Genomic DNA, 23,195 nt, shown 5'->3' with positions numbered 1-23,195 from the left:
GTTTGCTGGGAGGTCAGCACTGATTGGGGGCCCCCGGGAGGGGGTGGGATCAGACACTGCTATTCTGCTTAGCAAGTGGCTAACGCTCCCTTCAGAGCCAGGCATCCGAGCCAAGCGAGTGGCCTGGGCCATGTTATGCCTGGAAGTGCCATGCAGCGCTTGGAGAAACTCCTGCCCTGGCTCTCGTCTCACAGGGTCCCTAGGGCCCCTGCTGATTCTCCCTCCTGGCCAGCTGAAGGCGAGCGTGTCTGCCCAAGGTCCTGTCTACACTGGGCCGGGACAGTGGTGGGAAACATGTGGCCAAGATCCAGCTCCTAGTGCTTGTGCTGTCAGAGCAGGCAGGGCTCAGGGGCTGACATGTGATTACCTGGGTCCCTACCACGACCACAACATACTATTTATTTTCTCTAGAGCCATAGATCTACCTGGTTTGGCTGGCTCTGCTCCCACTCTGGGGTGGACGAGCCGTAACAGAGCAGGCCATGCATTGAGATCCCCCAACCCCGCACTGCTCCACCGAACTCAGGGAACGAGGTTCTGCCAAGCCCTTTGCTCCACTCAACTCGCTAGGGAAGTGTGGGGCAGCAGGCCCCTGCTACTCCCTTGGTAGGTACAGCATCCCCACTGGCCAAGTATGGTGCACACCTTGGGTTACTGCCATGGGGCAGGACCGTAAAACAAATGCTTTGAGGTTGGGGGAATTCCTTGCCCCTGGCTTTCCAGCTGCACTGCTCAGAGGCTGAGGGGAAGGCAAAGAGAGAAGTGGAGACAGAGGAGCACCGCAGAGAGCTGAGCAGAGTGCAGCCCCTCAATGCCGGCTGAGAGCTGGTCACCTCCACTACACTGCACTGGGCTGCTGCTGGCATTTACTTGTGGGCAAGCGTCCGTGAAGCCGAAGTGCCAAGAGCACTAGCCTGAGACCAGGGTCATCTGGCCAGGCAGCGAGTACTGCAGGCAGATGCCAACGGGAACGCCGCACCCCTGCAGCACCACCACTGCTGCCCCAAGTCCTGCGAAGGGATGGCCAAGGGGACTGGAGAACTCGGCACCTGCAACGAGCCTTTTGACACGAGGTTTGGCCTCTGATTGCTAGTGACCAAAGTGCGTTACCAGCTCCTTGGAGGCTCATGTAAGAAGAACCGATGCCCTTAGTCTTGTTCCTAGGGGACAGGTGGCTGCTTCCATCACCGCTGGCCCCTCAGCAGACAGGCTGAGATGAGGAATGGGGCACAGAATCCCCCCCGGGAGGAAGGACACGCTGGAGGCCGTGGTACATTTGTTCGGGATGGCCAGTTGTGCTGCAGTTTGGAGATGTAAAGCCTACAGGAAGTGACAGCACCCAGCTCCCTTTCCCACGGACTGTGGGGCTTGTGAACCCGGACCCCCACAGCAGGATGGCCAGCACGCTAAACGCGGTGTTAGGCAAGGGTCTGGCGTGCTCTCTCTGGAGTTGGGTGTTCCTCTGAAGATGACTGCCGCGTGGTAGTTGAAACCTCAGGAACCACGGCTAATAGGTAGGACAGTGGATTGGCAGTCCTGGGTTCTAATTCCAGATGTGCCACTGGCCTGCTGGGTGACCTAGAGAGAGGCACACCTCGGGGCCTGGGGTCCCCACCCCCGGTCTTGTCTATTCAGACTGTAAAGCTGTGGGGGCAGGGATGGCCTCTCACTTTGTGTCTAGCGCAATGGATGCATTTGGGTAACAGGCTAGAACGGACGTGCAACTCTCCTGTGCCGACCCCCACTCTTGGATTAAGAGATTAACCCAAGGCTCAGTGATGGTCAGACTGGGGAACCCAGGGAAAATTCAGATCCAGGGATAAATGCGACAGTCTTCTCTGCAGAGAGACATTTAAAAAGAGAGCTAGTCCGTACAAGGAGTGCAGACAAAGGAGATGGGACACCTTGATGGAGATGGAAAACCCGCCAGGCATCTCTGTCCAGGCAGTGGGTCGACACCTTTCGCCCACGGCTTCCCCCTGCCCCAGCTGGCTCTCCCACGGTGGGCAGCTTGGTCTGTCATGAGAGTGGGCTCCAATGTTTAACAGAATGTAGGTCACAGTTAATCAGATGCTCAGTCTGTCTGACAGCTCTGATTGCTCCAAAAGCCCAGTAATCGGGGGCGAAAGGAGGAAAACCCTCCCCCCTGAAAACACACACACAAACTGCTCACACTCAAAAAAAATACTCTGGCTGAGAACAGAGGCCAATGCTCCTGAGCACACAGGCCAGGGAGCGTGAGGCCCTGGATAACAGCCTGCCGAGGGACTAGTTAAAAGGCAAGGATCTGCCTGCTGCACATCTTGGAACGCTGTCCCCAGGGCTTTGCAGAGGAGGGATAAGTCTTTAATGTCTCCAGAAGGGATGTGCCGCCGCTGAGGAGCAGCCCTCCCAGCTCATTAGCCTGGACTTTGAAAGAGCTACTTCCCCAGCCCAGCTGAACGGAGACGGGGTGGGCTCACCTGGCCAGGGCGAAGATGTCCCTAGGAGCCCTCCCCACCACAGCCAAGAGACGCCTCCTCACTGCCAAGAGAAGAGGAGAGCCACGTACACTGGGACATTTTATGCCTGGCACCGGTTTTATGATAGTGAAGAATTAACAGCACAGGCTGGAGACCCTGGCATGCCACAGCTTCCCTCTCCCAGGAGGTCTTGGCTGGTTGGCGACCCTCAGCCCTAGCTGCATTCTGCTCCAGAGATTTCATAGCATGGTGGACAGACGTCCAGCAAGGACCAGAACCTGGCTGCCCTGGGCCAGCCTGAAGAGCGAAGCACCAAGACAAGCCCTGATCTCTGGCTCCAAGCTGGAGGGCTCCAGCCACTCGGTCACTGGGTCAGCTCCCATGCTGCGCTGTGCCCCCAGCTGGAGAGCTCGCTGCCTGCAGCAGGATGCAGAGCTGGCTGGGTATACAGTAGATGGGCATGCCGGGCTGGGCCCAGTCTGCACAGCTGATGTCTAGGTCCCTGCCCCCTAAGCAGTGTCCCAGCCAGTCTGTAGAGTTAAAGCCAGAAGGGGCCATTCTGATCACGTAGCCTGTGCTCCGGCGTAACCAGAATCAGGTGCACTGAGGGGCTGTGCTGCTGCCCAGCAGCGTAGGGGCCAAGCGCAGCAGATGCACCCCAGGCAGGCGACTGCTGGCGAGACGGCAGAGCAGGCAAAGGCGATCGATGGTTCTCAAAGGCCAGAGCAGCGCGGGCCCAGCAGCCCACCAGACTCGCAGGGCTGCTAGCACTGGCACGTGCGCTAGTGGCCAGCTAGGGTGAAAGGGGCTGAAGCAGCTCCCAGGGTAGGATGCCCGGTGCAGGCAGCCCCTGGGTAGGCTCCCAGGGGCTGTTCCTAACAAGCTGGGGCAGCTGAGGGGAGCTGCGCCGGTCTCCATTCAGTGTAAATCTGCTCCAGGGCTCTGCTCGTTTCCATGGCGACCCTGCAAGTGAAATTTTCCATCCCGGATGCCAAATGCCTGTGGATGAGGCACAGCCCTCCAAGGGTTACCAAATATAGACAAAAGCTGAGCGACGCTGCACAGTGCAGGGCAAGGAGCGCGCCCAGAGCACTGGCAGGCGGCCGCGCACGCAGGAGGAAGCCTCAGGCCTGACACCCAGCGCTGCGGGCAGGTGCCTCAGGGCAAGGCCCTGCTGCTGCTCGCACAGAGACGGGGTCAGGCCTGGGCTGCCAAACGGCTCATAGGCCTGAACGCTCCAGAGCCCCACACGTACGTGGTGCCCGCACGCTGCTCTGCCGCCCTCGCCTGCTGCAGTGACGTTACCGGAGGGCGAGAGTCGCAGCCACCGCTCTGCCCGTGCCTCTCGCCAACCACCCACCGCAGAGGGGGCAGCTTGAGCCCATGAGGTCCCAGCATGCATTGCTCCATCTTGATGCAAGCAGCCAAGTCTCAGGCCCTTCGGCCACGGCTTTGTATTAAGGATAACGGCTGCCACGCTAAATCCAATTAGCCGTGTCCCTGGTCACTGCCCCACAACTGAGCACAGTTCAGGTCCCCCCGCCCCCGATGTCACTATTCTTCCTCATCAGCATTGCCCTCCGACCGCCCCACACCGGGCTGCGAGGGCCCAGCCCATGCTGCATCACTGAAGGAGTGGAGGCAGCTCAGCTCCTGCAGGACTGGATGTTGCCAAGCCAGGCGCAGAGTGTATCGGGAGCTCTAGGTTTAGGACCAACGTGGGCTGTGCCCTGAGGACACCACAGACACAGCTGGCAGGAATGCAAGAGGACGGCGTGTGCTCCCAGTGCCTCTAGGGCAGGGCAGGCTCTGCAGAGGGCTGGAGTCCCAGCCTCCCTGTGACACTGGGGGCCATACTGAAAGGGGGAGGAGTTACTCCTCCAGCTGGTGTCACTCACGTGGTCTGCAGGAGCTCGGGGTTGGGTACGCACTGCAGCCGGTGGGAGAGGAGCTGGAAGGCACTGCTCTGAGGCAGAAGCATCAGCAGTCCGTAGAGAGCCTTGATCAGGTAGGGGTTATTCTTCACGTCCAGCAGCTGCAGGCGCAGATCTGTGGCCAGAACAGACAGGCAATCAACGGAGGTGAAAACAATCATTCCATCCACCAGCCAGACCCCCCACCAAGCCCTCCCCGTGGGTGCAGAGAGAGAGCTGGATCGTTCTTTACAAACCACTCCAAACTTCTCCCAGTTGGCCCAGGAAAGCACCTCCTGGGTGCCATGCACTCATCTGCTTTCAGAGAGCCTGGCAAGCACCACCCCCGAGGTCCCGTTATTCTCTACCCCAAAGACTGCTTTCATGTACCATTGCGTCCAACCCCCAGGGGTGATGGGCAGGAGTCCCCTTCCAGCACCTCTAATGCCACGGCAACTTTGGTGCTACCCACCCTCCCCCACCGCTAAGCATCTGGGCTTCCCGCAGCAGCACACCCAGTCTGAGTCAGGAAGAGATGCTCCCTGCTAGGCCACTGGGCGGGCACAATGGCACCTCTCTAAGCCACTGCTTTTGTCCCCGACCTGCAGGCCTGCCACCTTCCCCAGCTCCTGCTGCAGCGTCTCTGCACGGATGTGATGGCATTTCTCAGGCACGGCCTGAATCTGGATTCCTGCACCAACCGAGGCAGGCTCAAAACAGGGCAAAATGCTGCATTTACAAAGCACCCCAGAATGAGATTGCTACGGAACCCCTGCAGAACGAGACCCGCCAATGAATCCAGGCCAAGGAGGGGGGCTGCAGCTCACAGGCCCCTCTCCTTGGTAGATTTTGCTTCCCAGATCAAAAGAGTCAGTTGATTGGAGGGTTTCCCTTTGCCATTTCCTTTCTAGGCCACCCCTTGCTGCACATCCCTTCACCACCTTGCTCACAAATTAACCAGTTTAAGATGTAGTTCTACATTGCAAAGCAGCTCTTTTCTATTCCACAGATCTACTCCTTGCTGCACTCAGTCAGAATCGTAGATGATTAGGGTTGGATTAGGGTTGCATCCGATGAAGTGGGCTGTAGCCCACAAAAGCTTATGCTCAAATAAATTTGTTAGTCTCTAAGGTGCCACAAGGACTCCTGTTCTTTTTGCGGATACAGACTAACACGGCTGCTACTCTGAAACCTAGGGTTGGAAGAGACCTCAGGAGGTCATCTTGTCCAACCCCCTGCTCAAAGCAGGACCAAACCCAACTAAATCATCCCAGCCAGGGCTTTGTCAAGCCTGACCTTAAAAACCTCTAAGGAAGGAGATTCCACCACCTCCCTAGGGAACCCATTCCAGTGCTTCACCACCCTCCTAGTGAAATAGTGTTTCCTAATAGCCAACCCTAAACCTCCCCCTCTGCAACTTGAGACCATTGCTCCTTGTTCTGTCATCTGCTACCACTGAGAACTGCCGAGCTCCATCCTCTTTGGAATCCCCCTTCAGGTAGCTGAAGGCTGCTATCAAATCCCCCCTCACTCTTCTCTTCTGTGGACTAAATAAGACCAGTTCCCTCAGCTTCTCTTCATAAGTCATGTGCTCCAGCCCCCTAATCATTTTTGTTGCCCTGTGCTGGACTCTCTCCAATTTGTCCACATCCTTTCTATAGTGGGGGCCCCAAACCTGGACACACTACTCCAGGTGTGGCCTCACCAGTGCTGAATAGAGGGGAATAATCACTTCCCTGGATCTGCTGGCAATGCTCCTACTAATGCAGCCCAATATGCCGTTAGCCTTCTTGGCAACAAGGGCACACTGCTGACTCTTATCTAGCTTCTCGTCCACTTAATCCCCAGGTCCTTTTCTGCAGAACTGAGCTTAGCCGCTCGGTCCCTAGTCTGTAGCAGCGCATGGGATTCTTCCGTGTTTAGAATGGTTTAGTCATCTCACAACAGAGTTAACACACTGGTTTCTACCTTCTAGCCCTGGAGAGCCAACACAGCTAAGAGAAGGAAGCTGGATTCAATTCCTTGTTGAGCGTCAAAATAGAATTTAGTTAATTTCAACCACAGGATCAAATCCCACCTCCAGTTGCACAGGTGACAGGAAGGGAAGCTTGCAACCATGGATGAGGCACTGGACTAAGGGCTTGTCTATGCTTCAGAGTTAATTTGGATTAATATGTGCTGTGAATTTAAAGGTGCAATAGCTGCTCCAGAAGAACTGTATGTGTAGACAAGCTCCAAGCACTTAGCTTGACTCTCAGATTCCAGGCAAGATTGCAGCTCCAGCAATTAGGAAAAGCCATCTTTCTCATACCCCGAGCATGTCTGATTTGATCTGGAGGCAGTGAAACACCACAGACATGGAATTGCACGGTGCCATTTGCAGTAGTGCTTTTCTGAATAGCATGACACTGTGAATCTCCCAGAGTGGGTGCTGAAGAGGAACAGACATACACATGTAGAAATCAAGCAACCCCTGCAGGGATTACAACCGCCACCACCTGCATTAGAAAAAATTGTTGGGAGTGCAGAAATCTGCAGAGGACTAGGTGGCTTGTGCCATCAACAGAGACTCTTTAGGAATGAAAGAAACACCTCCAGGCCTACCCCAAAGCCTCGCCAGCTGTGAACACGGCACAGCCCTTCCTAGCTACTGCACAGCACAAGCTACAAGACACAGAGCAGCAGCAGAGTGAAGAAGAAACCAGCACTTCGATTCTTCAACAATAAAGAGAATGTGAGCAGCAATTCTGAGTGCCCCGCGGTGCTGCAATGGCTCAAAAGCCAGAGTACCACCCTCCAGGCAGACTCCTGGGCAGCGCCGCACCCCACGCTGGAGGGGAGTTCTAGCCTTCGATTTCACCAATTGTCACGTTCATACTCCTCGGGTACTAGAACAGTCTCAGCAGGGAGCCCCCCAGGCAAGCCTGCCTTTGGCACAGACGGCCCCTTACGCCAGGATCACAGCAATTTTCAGGTTACTCCCAGGTCCAAAGGACCCACCACTTACCCCAGCTTAATTGCCCCTTAGATCCCCCACAAAGACAACACTTGTAGCCAGTACGATAACAAACGACCTAAAGGTGCATTAACTAGGAAACGGAAACAAGAAGGGACTGACAAGGTTACAGCAGGCTAACACACACACAAACCAGTTCCAATCTTAAGTTTCAAAAGGAAACAGATGCTTCTATACTAAGGAAGTGCTACCTATCCTTCAGGGCTGACCCAGGCTAAGCACTGGGGATCTTTTGCTTATGCCTGGCAATCCTTGACCCCCAGAGTCCAAGCAGCAACAAGTTCCTCCTTGTTAGTGGTTTTTATTCCCTTCCACCTTTCTGCTCAGAGCTGCAAACTCAACTGATGAGTCATGCAAGCGAATTCCTCCCATCTTCAGGGGGCCGGGAAAGTAAACAACAAAGTCTTTTGCCCTCTAAGGTTCCGCACTAGCCCCTTGGGTGTCGCTGGCAGGAGCTAACACCTTCCACTGGAGACCAGCACCTCATCCTACTTAGTGGGGAGCTACCCAGTCACAGGGGCTGACAATGTGAACGCCCACATACTCCCTTGCGATGTGGGAGACGGATGCTAGAAGTGAGATTAATGCAGGCAGCAATTTACAATCATTCCATTCACACTAACACACCCTTTGAATTGTAGCACCTATTTTAACAACACTAATACACGAGGGAGCCAGACTGGTTGCAGCTCTGTATTTGTCATTGTTCAACTGAGACCTGGGCATGAGCCGGCACCTGCCCTGGCAGCATCACAATGAGCACCACCCATGTCCAATGCAGACTGGTTTTCCGGTCACTAACCTTTCTCTAACCTACAGATCTAGCTACAGGCAGGACGAGAGTTGGATCTGAAGAGCAATCCTTACTCAGCAGCGTGCCTGCGAGGTGGAGACCTGCTGCCCGCTGTCTTTCTTGCGCATCGCTCCCTGTGGCAGATCTATGCTAATCGTAGTCCTGGATCCCCTGGTGAACTGGCCAAATCACCCTTCTGGGCCTCTGTTTCCCCATCGGTAAAATGAGGATGAGGACACGGACCCACCTTTGTAAAGTGCTTTGAGATCTCTGCCTGGGAAGCCCTGCCAATCGCCTCTCCCCACCCACCTACTCTGCTAACGAGCCTCCCGCCCGAAAGGGGACAGAGCCATGGCACTCGCATTTCCGTGTCTCCCTGCCCAGCCCTGCCAGCTCCCCGCAGTGCTCATGTGCAGGTCCTCGGAGCTCTTGGAGACAGACCCACGGGGGGGAGGGCTGGAGAGTCCCTCCCTTCCCAGCCCAGGGCTAGGCATTTCCCTATTTCCCACCTGATGTTAACTGGCTCCCCATCTCAGGGGCAGGCAGCCACCCGGTGCCCCCAGAGCTCAGCAAGCCTCACTGTAGGGGGAGGGCTTACAGACGTGAACGTCCTGTCCACCTTTAATTTAACCCATTCCCATCTCTATTAACCAGCCAAGACCATCTCCTCACTCTATGCCAGCCCCACAGTCCTGGGCTTGTAGCATTACAGGAATTTCCATGGCAACAGGCTGGGATGCAGCAAGATTTCAGAACAAAGCCAGCGAGAGAAGGGGATAGAGGAGGAGATGGACCCAGGGGCCCCGGCAGGAGATCATCTTGAAGGCAACCCGAGACTGGGACAGATTAGGAAGCGCTGGGTACTTTAGGGTTTTAGTGTGGACGGGGAGGCGAAGCTGCACAGAAATCTGTATTTCACGTCCTGGGCCCATGGCTTGGGTGGAGCAATGGTGCGCGAGTGGCCTGCTGAACTCCCAGGGGCCTGAAGGGAGGCGTATTCAGCCCTGACGCCCGACCCGGGCGGTTCAATGGAGCCGGTAAAGAGCAGCCATGTCCCAAGAACACCAAACGTTGCTGTGGAGAGCCAGCAACTTCGCCATGTTTGCACCCTCTCATCAGGCAGCACCGGGAGCCACTAGTCACACTAGGGCCGTGAAACGGAGCTTAAAGTTCGACTCCATTCACTGCTCGAGGGGAGAAGTGAGCAGGAGAAGCAGCACGAAGCAACCACGACCCCCGGAACAGGGCACCCGGCCCGGTGCCAGCCGTGACGAGGTGGTGGGAGGGACCGCAGCCCAGCTCTCCTGGTGCATGACAGCTCAGTGCAATGGATCTGCACACACTGCTTGAGCACTACCTACCCGTGTAAGGTGCAGCCTGAGACGCTAGGGGCGAGGGCCTGGGTGCAAGCGAGGCCCTTTGGGACAGGTTTCCTTCTCTCCCATGTTGCAATGCAAGGGTAGCTAGCGTCAAGCAGTCCTAGCTCTCGGCTCTGAGCGCTTAAGGAAAGCGTCTGTCACAGATCACGTGTTCCTCGCTCTGCAGATCCTGCTGACCTGTCCCACTGATCTAGGCGGAACTGGGCCAATGGCACAGGCAGCTGAAATCAAAGGGCTGCTAATGCTGCTGCACAGCTTGAGCGATGGAGCAGAGCAGCCGGGTGTGAATCAGCCGGGGTGAGCATTCCAAGCCAGTGCACCCAAAGCAGGGAAGGCCGTGGCTGGGGGCTCCCACTCACCCCGAATGGATGAACATGCCTCAGTCAAGTTGCCATCTGCAGTTGCTGCGTGAAGTGTGTCACAAGATTTAACATGGTCAAGGGCCTGTCTCCTACATGGCACTGGGATCATGTGACACCAACACCCAGAATCGGGACAGGGAATCCTCCAAACCCACAGCCACTCTACTTCAGGCACACGAGCACCAGGACATGGAGAGGGCACCTGCAGTCGACTGCTGTGCTCCCCAGGGCATCGGTAACTGCAGCTTGGCACAGGCCCCTTGCCCATCACCCAATTCACGGTCACTCACTGAAGTTTGCCACACAGGCTCTCTGGTCCCTTTACACTGCCCGCCACCCTTCCTGAGCAGCTGCCGTTGGGTGTGTCAGGAACGTGGTCACAGCTCCAGCATTGCAGTGTTGCCAACTCAGGTGGCATCTGAGGTTCCACTCAGAGTTCCAGCTCCTGGAGTCGTGATTATGCAAAACTCAGTTTTCAGTTAAAAGAAAAGTTTTAGTCTCATGGTTGTAGAGAAAAGCTGGACCATGAGCCTCGTGTGTACCCGACCAGCTCGGCCCAGAAGGGGAAGGACCAAGCCCAAACGACCTGCTTTTACATGGCATGATTTTAGGCCAATCTCATGATCTTTGGGGGCCTGACTCCCTATCTGTGTACGCTGGGGGTTGGCGATACCATGTGTGCACAGGCTCTAGGACATCATCATCTCTGGAGCAGGGCTGGACGAAAGCCCGTCATGCCACCGCTACAGCCCCACCCCTCACTCGGCAGCAGCCACGTGGGGTCTCCTTACCGACTACTGGAGCAGCAGCAGCTGGGTACCCTTCCCATTAGCACCCCCCAACCCACTCACCTCAGCAGCCAAGTGTCTCTGATGGGGGGGACAAGGCCTTGGAGCTGGCACCCACTGAGAAGCATGGGACAGTTCATCCTCCTCTGAGCAATTCTTTCAGGCTCTCAGACGCAGGCAGACATTGCTGCACTGGTTAAACTCAGGTCACATTTTCAAGCTTTTCTTCCCATTCACAAGGGCTATAAAGTTCCTTGGTTTTAAAATGAAAGCTGAGATTCTAGTGTAAGCACATGACTCCAGCAGCTGAGGCCCCAAGCAGGGACGTGTAATACTGTGCCTTGGTCCAGCCTTGAATTTCAGCACAGGTGCTCTGCGAAGCTGACCCCTCACTCTGCAGCCACTGTGACAGCTGTTTTCTGCAGTGAGTAACCGTATCCCTTTGTTCCCATCACTTCAGGGGTTTCCCATTCCAGTGAGGCTGGTACATGTTGTGTCTTGCAGCCACATGCCCTTGTGCTGAGATCACAACACAACTCGGAAGTTAAGCAGCGTCAGGAAAGCAGTTGGGGTAACTCAGCAGCCTTCTGCTCTCTGGGTCTCTTAGACAGGAGGGACCAAAGAAATCTGCTGGCTGAGCCAGTCCATCTGACTGGAAAAGACAGTTACCTTTTTCCCGTAACCGGAGTGCTTCATGTCCATTCCATGCCCCGCCCTCCTTCCCCAGTGTCTGAGATTCCGGCAAGAATGAACTGAGGGTTGCAGGGAGCCGGCAGCGCCCCTTATTCCGTGGCATACAGAGGGCACCAGAGCTGGTCCACTATGGATACCACAGAGGGAAAAACTTCCGGTACCGGTGCATGTGGCGAGTGCACACACCTAACATGGAATGGACACGAGCAACACCTCTCGAAGAACAACAGCTATTTGCTTTCCTCTGATCACACTCAGTCCCATTGATCAGGATGACTACACAATTCCTAGAGTCATCTCTCTCCTTTATTCTATTAATGCTCATTTCCTCGACAAGACTTCTCAATCAGAGTCTGCATGTGGATTTTAGAGCCCTTAAAATATCACTCTTTAACCAGAAATTTTGGTCTCTGAGCAAAACTTCCCAAAGGAGCAGGCAGACAGCAAGGAACATACACAACTTACATTCCGTGGAAGCTGCCAAAGGTCGGGCTCAAACCCACAGTACATGGGTCCAGTTGAGGGTCGATGACCACAGCACGTCTTCTTGAGCCACATAGTTCCCATGACAACCTACTACCTGGAAATCCTTTGGCTCTTAACCGAGTCCTAGACTTGCTGTGCATGAACATTTCATTGTCTTTGGCTCAAGCTACTAACATGCCAACCTGGAGTCCATTAACTTAACCCTGAATAGCTTGAATATAAATCTGCCCTCCTCCCGCAAGGAGCAGTGGGGGCCGTACACTAGCCAAACTCAATCCTGTGTGGCTGAGATAAGTTTGGGGATAATCTGAGCCCCAGGTGTGCACAAAACACAGGTGATTTTTGTAACAATGATTTTGGGGGGGTGTATCTCAGGAACCCCATGCTTAGATGACCCCAAATTTGGACCATTAACCTTACCCCACATTCCCATGAGGCACAGCAAATTTTGAGACTACTTGCATCAGCAAGTGGATTTTAGAGCACTTAGAATAGACAAACACAATAGCAGAGCTGCCACCGCACTATAATGTATCTGAAGCAGCAGTTTTTTCCCATGAAAGCTTATGCCCAAATAAATCTGTTAGTCCTTAAGGTGCCACCGGACTCCTTATTGTTTTTGCACTGTAATGTTCGCCATCTCTCCATGTATACATCTTCACACAGAGATGGGTATCAGCTTTCCCAGGCCACTGCCCTGAGCAGCATCACATATATACAGACTACGTGCAGAAGGCACACACATGAATGGGGGTTCCCTCTGTTCTTTCCATCTCTTTGTTCGGTGCCAACGCTCTTAGTACTGTTAACCTACATTTGGAGCGCCCGCCCTCTGCGCTGCAGCGATCCAGCGTGTCCCTGATGGACAGTTCCACTGGAGGTCTCACACCGCTCACAGCAAAAAGTCTCATAACTTCTGCTCTATTTATTTGTGCAGCGCTGCCACTTGTGATGAAGGAGCAGGGAAGGGACATGCCCAGGGAGCCTGAGCATGCGGACACAGTACATGCACCGGGCGCTCCTTCCCCACACATGTACACACGCGCCGCGACTAGAAAGCTCCATATGATCCTTACATGTGAAAATTGGACACTCAATGAGCTGCACCAGCTTGTCTACCTCAGTGAGGAAATCCACTGTGACCTCCAGGTCCCCACTGGACATGTCTGTTAAGGAAATTCCACCATAAAAGAGGAGCAGCCTTAGTCACCACTGACCACAGTTTAAGTAGCCAGCAAAGAGGTAGATACTTACCTGTAGCAATAGCAATAAGATGCAGTGCAGATTACCCCGCTTCTCTCCCATGCGACCAAGTACTGCGTATCTGCTGGGGCTGCACTGCACATCAGAGTCAGGCTTCCAGCTGTACCTATCACACCTGCATCTGCAGATGGGAACTCACTGCCCAGCAACCAGTGTGTGCATAGAATTACCTGGCTGGGTGCGTGCAAGTGCTGACCTGGAAATGTGACCGAGTCTTTTCTAAATATGGGCAGTCAAATATTACTGAGTTGTGTGTGCGTGTCTCTCACACACACACTCTCTGGCTTATTTGGGTTTCTGCTCTAACAACCCCCTCCCCCCCCAAGCTCCTACACCTCTACCCCAATATAACGCGACCCGATATAACACGAATTCGGATATAACGCGGTAAAGCAGCGCTCCAGGGGAGTGGGGCTGCGCACTCCGGTGGATCAAAGCAAGTCCGATATAACAGTTTCACCTATAACGCGGTGAGGGTTTTTGGCTCCCGAGGCCAGCGTTGTATCGGGGTAGAGGTGTACTTCAATGTAACTGCTCCGTTCACCACCTATCCACACATACCAGCAAGCCTCAAACAGCCGGCTCCTACGGGAAGCTGCACAACAAATGAGAAATTTGCCCTGGGTGAGGGGCGGGTGCATGATTGGGCAGTGGCTCAAAGTAGGAGGTTGAAGGAGGCTGCAAGGAGGTGGCCTAGAATTCAAGGGGGCTTGGAGTCAGCTCTTTAAACCAAGAGTCTCTCCAAGAGCAGAGAAAGTCGGGCTGCCCTTCAAGCCAGCAGTGGGTTTATGAAATGTGGGCCACAGAGATCCTTCTCCATAAGGAAAGCAAGCGTTCCCACTACTACCGCGACAGCCTCCCCTTGCAGCCAGCACAGGGCTCTCGCGGCACCAACCCAAAGCGTTCCCATCTCCTAAGATGAACTCTCGTGCACAGCAGAGGGGATCGCTCAGATCACTATCTAGCCTGTGCTTGGGGAAATGTACTTCGGGAGGTTCATGTTTTGCTGGCACATGGAAATAATCATTATGCTCAACATAAACAGTGATGTCAACAGAACTACTGGAGAACCACAGAAAACCGGCCTGGGTCCCGCCAGCAGAGCCCTCAGCTGCTGCCTCTGCCCAGGGCTTTCTAAACAAGGAAGCATTTTTGAGGCTCTGGATGAGCCGGCCAAATAAACCAAGTGCAGAAACACTCAGCATAACTAGCAGCAGAGGCCAAGGCGAGTCGAGAATCTCACAGGAAGGGCGACAGCTGGATCACACTTGTGCTGAAAACTAAAATAAAGCAGCAGACAGAGCACGAGCCCATAGGTCTCATCTCTGCTGCAGGAATGGCCATGATTAACCCTGGTTCAGATCCAACCGGGAGGGAGACAACCCCTCCCCCATGTTATAACACGAATGGACCAACCCCCAAGCTGCCACAGGGTGTTTCTGTAGCCCGGGCACGCTGCCCTGGGGTATGTGTCAGGGGCTCCACTGCCTGGTGTGAACACTCTTTGGGGCAGTTCTACAACACCCAGCAATAGGTGCTACTGTAACATTAATAGCGTATGAATAGCACTGCAAGCATCAGCACTAGGAACGCAGCGCATGAGCCACCAGCCAGCTGTCAGAGCAGCAGCTGAGGGGGCACATGGATCCCAGGGTGCATCTGGGATCGGGAGCAGGGGAGAGGACGGTCAGTGACATCAGCCAGCTGGCACAATGCCATCAGCTGCTCACTGTGTGGGGCTCCTCCGAGTGAAGGGCCTGAGACTGGAGACTCCTGCCTTTGCCTTCACTCTGCCCAGGCGGCCGTGAGGCTAAGGCAGGCGCTCTGCCCTGGCTCTGCACAGCTCCCCAGAAGTGGCTGCAGGGGCGATCAAGGAAGCTCTGCGTGCTGCCCCCGCCCCCAGCGCCGACTTCGCAGCTCCCATAGGCTGGGAAATGTGGCCAATGGGGCCTGCGGGCAGTGCACACTGCGCAGAGCCGCCTGACTGCACCTCCGCCCAGGGGCCGGACAGACAGGCTGCTTCCCGGAGCAGCGCCGAGCCAGGGCAGGGAGCCTGCCTCAGCCCTGCTGCGCCGCCGACAGGAACCGCCTGAGGTAAGCGCCGCCCGTCTGGAGCCCGCACCCCGAACCCCCTGCCCCAGCCCTGAGCCCCCTCCTGCACCCAAACTCCCTGCCAGACCCCACACCCCTACCCGCACCCCAACCTCCAGCCCTGAGCCCCCTCCCACACCCTAACTCCCTGCCAGACCCCGCACCCCTACCCGCACCCCAACCTCCAGCCCTGAGCCCCCTCCCGCACCCAAACTCCCTGCCAGCCCCCACACCCCTACCCGCACCCCAACCTCCAGCCCTGAGCCCCCTCCCGCACCCAAACTCCCCGCCAGCCCCCGCACCCCAACCTCCAGCCCTGAGCCCCCTCCCGCACCCAAACTCCCTGCCAGACCCCACACCCCAGCCCAGTGAAAGTGAGTGGGGGGAGGGGGGGAGAGCAAGCCCGGAGGGAGGGGGCTGGAGGGAGTGGGGGGCGGGGCCTCAGAGAATGGGCAGGGCAGGGGTGTTTGGTTTTGTGCAATTAGGAAGTTGGCAGCCCGACGTTCCCTCCCTCTGCAGGGTCTGAGCGCTCACCATTGCTCTCCCAGCTCCTGCGGCCGAAGGAGCTCGGGCTGGGGCTTTCTGCTGCACTTAGAGCAGCAGGTGAAGCAGCGTGTGCTGCCATCCCCTCAGAGCGGGCGCTCGCGCCTCTGGATGATCCTAGACCCGCAACTCCACTCGCTGTCCCATGTGAGCCAGAAAGGCTGGGGTCACTGGGGAAGGCTGGGGTCACCGGGGAAGGCTGGCTTCCTGCTCACGGCTGAGGTTACGGGAGCGTCAGAGCCACTGGCCCAGAAGCAACGTCTTTGCTGCAGTCTGTCGCCAGTCAGGTCATTCACTCCACTGTGGAGCAGGAAGGAAAATGCAGTTCCTAACCACATCATACAGCTCCTCGCTTAAAACCATTATGGAGCAGGGCAAGAATGCTGCTCGTCAGAGCTCCCGGCTCATCTGAGGGGAGGGGAAATAATGGCAGCCGGAAGAGGTGGAAGGTGGATGAATTCAAAGGAGATGCTGAGGTTTACGTCTGTGTGAACAACTCCTGCGAGGCGTGTCCTTCGCAGCAACCTGTCCTGGCAAAGAGATGAGCCCCCTGACTGGCAGCGTCTAGACAAACAGCTGACGTGCTGCTGACCCAACCCTGGCTGCCACCTTCTTAGAGGCTGCTCTGGACACACCCTGTGTCCTGGGGAAAGCCACGCAAAGGCTGCTGCAACGGCAGCCTGATGGATGAAGGAGAGAGTGGCTGTAGTTGTGATGTGTGCGCATCATGCCCAGGAGACGACTTGTATGAAACTGGCCATCTCCAAGAGATTCTGAAAGATGCTGATCCAGTGGTTCTGAAGGCCTCTGCAGCCAATGCCCAGGCAACAGGGCAAGCTTGCTCCATGCCGCCTCCCACCAACAAGCCCCAGCCTTGACACGCTGATCCGAGTGGGCCCCCCATTAAGGATGGGCAGAATAGGACGCTCCAGGCCCTCTATGGTCTCCCTCCCCGTCTCCACAGAAGCAGCATGATCGAGGAAAGAAACTGTCCAAATGAACGCCTCAGTGCTCCCCTGCTCCTCAGCCTCCCCAGACGTCTTCAGGCCTATCGAACACAGCATGGAAACACTTGCACAAGGGATCAGAAGTCTGTGGTGGAGCAAGAACTTGAACTCAGAACTCCAAAGTCCCAGGCTGGTCCCTTAGCCAGAGGCCCAAAGAGGAGGGGCTGGAGTGTTGGTTCACTGCTTTCTCTGTGCTCTGCTGGACAGAGAACTGGTTTCACAAGCAGGGCCCAGCAGAAAGACTATGGAGAAAGTGACCTGCTGTTCCAGTCATGAGCACAGAGCAATTTTGACCCAATTCATCCCACAGGCTGCTCTCTCAACTTGCAGATGCCCCTGTATTTCAGCTTTGTTTGTCTGAAAAGCCCCATGGGCTGGTACCACACCAGAGGAGAGAGTTTCAGACTTTTTCAGAATTATTTAGGCTTCTTGCAAGAGTGGGTGTAGGCAGTGAACTCAGGTCCTTGCTGCAGCTCCCTTACACAAAGCAGCAAACAATATACCAAGGCTCCTTCCTGGCCCAGGGGATGGCAAATGGCCTTGTTAGGGACCATCCTTAATCAGCTGTTTAACTCCACCACTGTTTGTTATGAAAACAAAGGCAAGGCTGGCTCCTCAGCTGTGCCCTTGTGAGCCAGGGAGAGTCAGCTTGGCACGTCCGCTGCCCTGTTTGGGCTACACGGTGTCACCACTGCTGCCTCCTGCTCTTCCCCGCCCCACTCCCCCAGAGACCCCCAGCAGCACCAGAAAGGATACAACTTCTGGATGAGGTCGTAAGCATGTTTGTAGTTCTGGGTGAGGAAGCAGAGGGACACGGTCGTCACAGGGTTGTGGCACCAGGAGCGGTAGAGACAGCAGAACAGGTTACGACTCTCCTGGGGGAAGAGAAAGCAAGCGGGAGTTAGACCCACGGATGGAGGGGTGGTGTAGGGTGCAGGGCCTCAGGTTCAAAACACAGGGTGCCTGCAGCCAGAAGGTCACTGCTCAGCAGGACCAACTCAACCCTGCGTCCATCCAAATCTGGATTCTGTGGGTCTCCTGGAACAATAGTAAGGGCTAGATTTCTGGACTTCTGAACATACCAATACACTCCTAAGTTGTGCGATGGTGCATGAAGCTGTGGTATTTATAAATGCAAATGACCATCTCCAGCTCCCTGGCTATTTGCATGTGCAATTACCATAACTGTGCACAGCTGTGGTCAATGCCGGAGAAACTCATGCACAGCTGTTCATACATTTTCATACAAGCATTTGTGGAGCAGGCTGGAAATGGGGTCTCACAAAGCTGTTATAAGAACACAGGGTTTGCTCTGGGGAGCTGGCAGACTGTTGTGCATCGTGGCACTAGGTTGCTGCCCTCCACACCAGCACTGGCTGCATTTCGATCGTGTTATAGAAACCTCTTCGGGGTAAGGGGAGCTCTATGATTATAAAATATCATGCACAAGTTATCCACTATTATCCAAAATTGGGATGGAGTGGAAGAAATCTCCCTTGGGCTGGGATCTTCCGGGCCAAGTTTCAAGCCAGAGGGAATTGGTTCAGCTGACTAATAAAAGGTCGTGAAGGAAACCAACAGACTCTTAACTCTGGTATCATCCCGTGGACGCTATTGTGTGTGGAACCGGGGAACTCTGAGGTGGGGGACCACGGGCACAGCAAGGGGTCGAAAGGAGGGGCCGACGTCTGTTTGGGTGTTTCCCTCTGCAGAAATAGCCAATAGTCGTTAGTGGTTTGGGAAGGCTGCCTATTGCGGCCGACAAGCTGAGGCATGTCGGCTCCTTCTCTGCTGGGGCCCACGGAGGAGTCGTCTGAACCCCTCGGAGCAGCAGAGCGCACGGCAGGGGTCTGCACCATCTTGACGGACATGAAAGGCAGGAGCACAGTGGCTGCTGACAGAGCCTGCTGCGCTCCTGTGTGTGGGCGGCGAGCTGCAAGACGCACCGAAGGACTGGGTCTGAAGGCTGTCTACCAACACAGGCCTGATTACAGAGGAGAGCTCTGAACCGAGTGCCAGGGAGACAGGACACAGACCTCACCCCAGACTGGCAGCGGGATGGAAAGGGGGATGCCAGCCTCAGACCTAGCTCTGGAGCGGAGCTGTATGCAGGATGCCCTCGGAGTGGGGACGGGTGACACCGAGGGCCCCAGAACCGATGCCCCCTGCAGGAGATGCTGGTTATTTACCTAGCTCTCGGGGGTGCGTTCACCTGACTGATGGCCAACAAGAAGGCGGGGGGAGGGCTCTGAATGGAGAGCTCCCAGGCCAGAGCCAGCCAGCCCCTTTAGACGCCAAGGAAACAGGAGTGCTGAAGAAATCAGGGCAGTCTTGGGAAAAACAGATGATGTCTAGAAAAGAATTCAGCTGATGTCAGCGTCCCAGGCAGCCAGCTCCCAGGCAGCTACAGGGCGACTGTCTCCTTTGAGAGCAACGTTACAGCTGCGTTAACGCTTCCTCCACGAAGGGCAGAGGCTCAGTGCGCTCCCAGGCAGGCCTTGCTAATGCTCAGACCCCACCGCCCAGCAGCGCCCACTCCCACTGCCTCTGGAGCCACAGCTGAGGCTAGGGAGCTGTCTTGGAGACAGGGACCGTGCAGGGTCGAGTCTCCAGCTGGCACAGGGGAGGCTCTCCACCTTTCAGCCCCCAGCACTGCCTTCCGGAGAGATCACCCCTGCACCCTGCCTCCCAGGGCCTTCATTTCCCCAGGCAGCAGCGCTGCTTTGGCACCCAGGGAGCATCGCAAACTTCTCAGGGGTGAACAGCTGAAGCACAGGGGCTTTGAGAGGAATGTGATGGGGTGATGCTACCCCCATCACCTGTCCCCTTCCTAGCATGTGCCTGTTTTGGGAGCTGGGGGGCAGATGTCAGCTGCTAGGGAGCGCCCGCCGCTGTGGAGGACCCAGGACAGAAAGGCTCGTGTGTCATGGGATCAGCTTACACAACAAAGGCTGCTCTCTGCTCAGCAGTGTGCACCAGAAACTCCCTCAGTAGAGGGGGCCGCAACACTTGGAACGGCCTCCAAGCCCCCTCAGGCACCACCGTTGGTGAGTGCCTCCAGCGATTACAAACATCCGCACTCCTGCCTGGCAGAGACGGCCCTGGCACCAGTTCCCACTGGGGGATTCGTGTGCACTCAGGGGAACTTTAATACCCAGCCTAGGGAGGGAGGGGGTCTGGAGCTTGGGAGATCTGGATTCGATTGAGCTCTGCCGTTCTTCCTATGGGACCTCAGCTGGTCTCAGTTCACCTCCATTTCTCCCCACCTTTGTCATCTATTTAGATCCTAAGCACTTTGGGGCAGGTACCGTCTGTGTCTGCAAAGCACCAGCACAATGGGGCCCTGATCTTGTTTCAGGCCTTTAGGAAGTACCTGAATACAGAAGAGGTTGTGTGCAAGGACCACTCCTCTGGGGAGAGACTGACCCAGAGATTCCAATCACAGGAGACTGGGGAAGGTCCAAAACTGGATTTCAATGGAACTTGCAATGTTCAATCTGGATTCACGGCTTCCTTGACACAGTAACCTGCTTTTCTCTTCCGGCGTCATGATGCAGTGTACAAAGACAGGTACACACTACCCCGAACTGCTCAGTCCCAAACTGAAGTGACTGGTTTTCCTGAGATATCAGCATCTTTCTTGGCAACAGTTAGTAACATTACTGAGGATTATGGCTTCCAATAGGAGAGGAAATGTGTATACCAGGGGTCGGCAGCCTTTCAGAAGCCGTGTGCTGAGTCTTCATTTAGTCACTCTCATTTAAGGTTTCGCGTGCCAGTCATACATTTTGACGTTTGTAGAAGGTCTTTCTATAAATCTATAATCTAGAACTAAACTATTGTTGTATGTAAAGTAAATAAGATTTTTAAAATGTTTAAGAAGCTTCATTTAAAATTAAATTAAAATGCAGAGCCCCCCGGACCAGTGGCCAGGACCTGGGCAGTGTGAGTGCCACTGAAAATCAGCTCGGCACGCATGCCATAGGTTGCCTACCCCTGGTGTATACAGACCCTACATAAATCAGGTCTAGTCACACACTGCGCTTGGACCCATCCTTCCTTCCAGCAATAACAAAGAACAGTGGTTACATTTTGCACATAGATAGCCCCTTCCAACCAAGGACAGAAAAGCAAACAGCCTATTAGGAACCATTAGGAAAGGGATAGATAATAAGACAGAAAACATCATAATCCCACTATATAAATCTGTAGTACACCCACACTTCGAACACTGCTCGAGTTCTGGTAACCCCATCTAGAAAAAGATACGTTACAATTGGAAAAGGTTCAGAAAAGAGCAGCAGAAATGATTAGGGGTATGGAACAGCTTCCATGTGAGGAGAGATTAAGAAGACTGGGACCGTTCACCTCAGAAAACAGATGACTAAGTGCGGATACGACAGAGGTCTAACACATCATGAATGGTGTGGAGAAAGTGAATAAGAGTTATGTAAAGGGGTAAATAACACAAGAACCAAAGGTCACCCAATGAAATTAATAGGCAGAAGGTTTAATACAAACATAAGGAAGCACTTCTTCATACAACACACAGTCAACCTGTGGAACTTATTACCAAGAGAGGCTGTGAAGGCCCAAAGCATGAATGAGTTAATAAAATAACTAGATAAGTTCATGGAGAATTGGTCCATCAGTGGCTATTAGCTAAAATGGTCATGGATGCAACCCCGTGCTCTGGGTGTTCCTAAGCCTCCGACTGCCAGAAGCTGGGAGTGGATGACAGGGGCTGGATGACTTGATTCCCTGTTCTGTTCATTCCCTCTGGGGCACCTGGCACTGGCCACTGTTGGAAGGCAGGATACTGGGCTAGATGGACCTTTGGTATGACCCACTATCGCTTCTTATGACCTCAAAGCACCATACAACCTTTAAGCCTCAACATCTACCAGGGAAAGCTCAAGCCAAGAGTAAATCAACTGAGTCAGGAGCAGGTTAGAGGACTCCCAAGGCCACACTGTCAATGGTACAGCAAAGAATCGGACCCAAATCCTAACCCTTGCATGATGCTCTCTTCCTCCTCGAACACTAGCCCCTGGACCGTACCCTGTGGGGAACACGAGTGTGAGGCAGACACCAGGCAAAATACTGAGCAGCTCCTTACCATCAAGTCTTAAGATGGGGCTTCTGTTCAGGGCACCAAGAGGCAAGTAAGTGAAACAGACAGGAGAAGAAAGGGGCTCGGAGGTTATGTACTGGCCAGAGAAAAAGGCTATGCATCTCCTTCCCCTCAGCCAAAGTTAGTCTTGTTCCTTAATTCATTCCAAGAGAAACCGGTCAGATGTCAGCCTATGTCCTAGGGGACAACTCTGCCCTAGGGTCGCTAGGGGTCCTGGGTACGTGCACACACGGAGAGGTAAGGGGTGGGGAGAGCCTGTTCAATGAGGAAGTGTTCCTGTTCAACATACCGGGGTCTTCAGGTCCTTGAGCTGGTTTCGCAGCTGGAAGAGCTCAGAGGAAGTCAGCAGTATTGTGTTGAGAGTGTGGACCATAGTTGAGGCAAACTTGAGGTCCTCTTCCCGCAACAGGATGTCTGCCATGGAGTGGAAGATGTTTTCAGCATTGAGAAGCAGACAAAGCTGCCTGTATGTCAAAGAGAGAGAAAAGGGGAGAAAGAGGGTTATTTACTCCAGTCTGTGACCACCAGCGCAGATCCATACACCACACCCCTCTGGGAAGGTGCCCTGTGTGGTGTAGGGCCATCGGGGATGGAAAAGACCTATCTGGTCACATCCAAGTGCTTCCCACGGGGCCACGACAGCAGTGTCCCCTGCAGCCTGTTCTCCAGTGTGTTCAGAACCAGCCCAGTGTTCCAGCCAATGGCGTTTCCACCACTCCCTTGGGAGAAGAGTCCACAGTCCTGTGGACAGACCTCACCATGCAGAAAGGTGCTGGGACCCTCAGATACTCGCAGAAACAGTCATGCCCACAATCCTTAGGGGCTGTTTGCCCACATTACTCGTATCAAGCACTTCACCCCTCCCCAGGCGGTAAGTCAGCCTCTCTAGCGCACTCATTTTTGTTGCCTTTTCCTGACTCTCTGTTTTGGCCATGCCCCTTGGAGCCGAGATGCTCAGAACGGAACAAGGTATTCTAGGTGCACGGAACAGCGTTCTCTGCCCTCCCCCTCATGCAACTCAAATATCACAGGGGCTTTCCATGCTCCCTCTAGATCACTTCTGGCATTGCTGCTTCTGGCATTGTGTGACCTGGAGGGAGCGCTTCCTGATAGCTGTTCAAGGTGCCTGCGTGCAGACCTAGGGGTTAGTGCTCCAGCCGAGGACTAGTTCCGCTACCTTGACTCCCATGGGGCAGTGCCTCCCACCCAGCTCCCAGAACACTTCACAGAGGCAGGTAAGAACTGTCTCCATGTTACAGGTAGGG

The 23,195-nt window shown here is 54.8% G+C and overlaps 1 protein-coding gene across 1 annotated transcript in view; it reads right to left on the bottom strand.

Annotated features, from left to right (window-relative positions):
• The window catches only part of VAC14 (VAC14 component of PIKFYVE complex), a 203,216-nt gene that overhangs the window by 5,740 nt on the left and 174,281 nt on the right, over positions 1-23,195 (bottom strand). The window contains exons 15-18 of the mRNA XM_044986779.1: positions 22,220-22,394; positions 17,553-17,671; positions 12,969-13,048; positions 4,361-4,511 (exon numbers count right to left, since the gene is read on the bottom strand). Of these exons, the coding sequence (XP_044842714.1) occupies positions 4,361-4,511; positions 12,969-13,048; positions 17,553-17,671; positions 22,220-22,394 (525 nt within the window). The remainder of the gene's footprint in view (positions 1-4,360; positions 4,512-12,968; positions 13,049-17,552; positions 17,672-22,219; positions 22,395-23,195) is intronic.

Source organism: Mauremys mutica, chromosome 14, assembly GCF_020497125.1.
Source record: "Mauremys mutica isolate MM-2020 ecotype Southern chromosome 14, ASM2049712v1, whole genome shotgun sequence".
NCBI lineage: Eukaryota > Metazoa > Chordata > Testudines > Geoemydidae > Mauremys > Mauremys mutica.
This window is presented reverse-complemented; position numbering and strand designations above follow the sequence as displayed.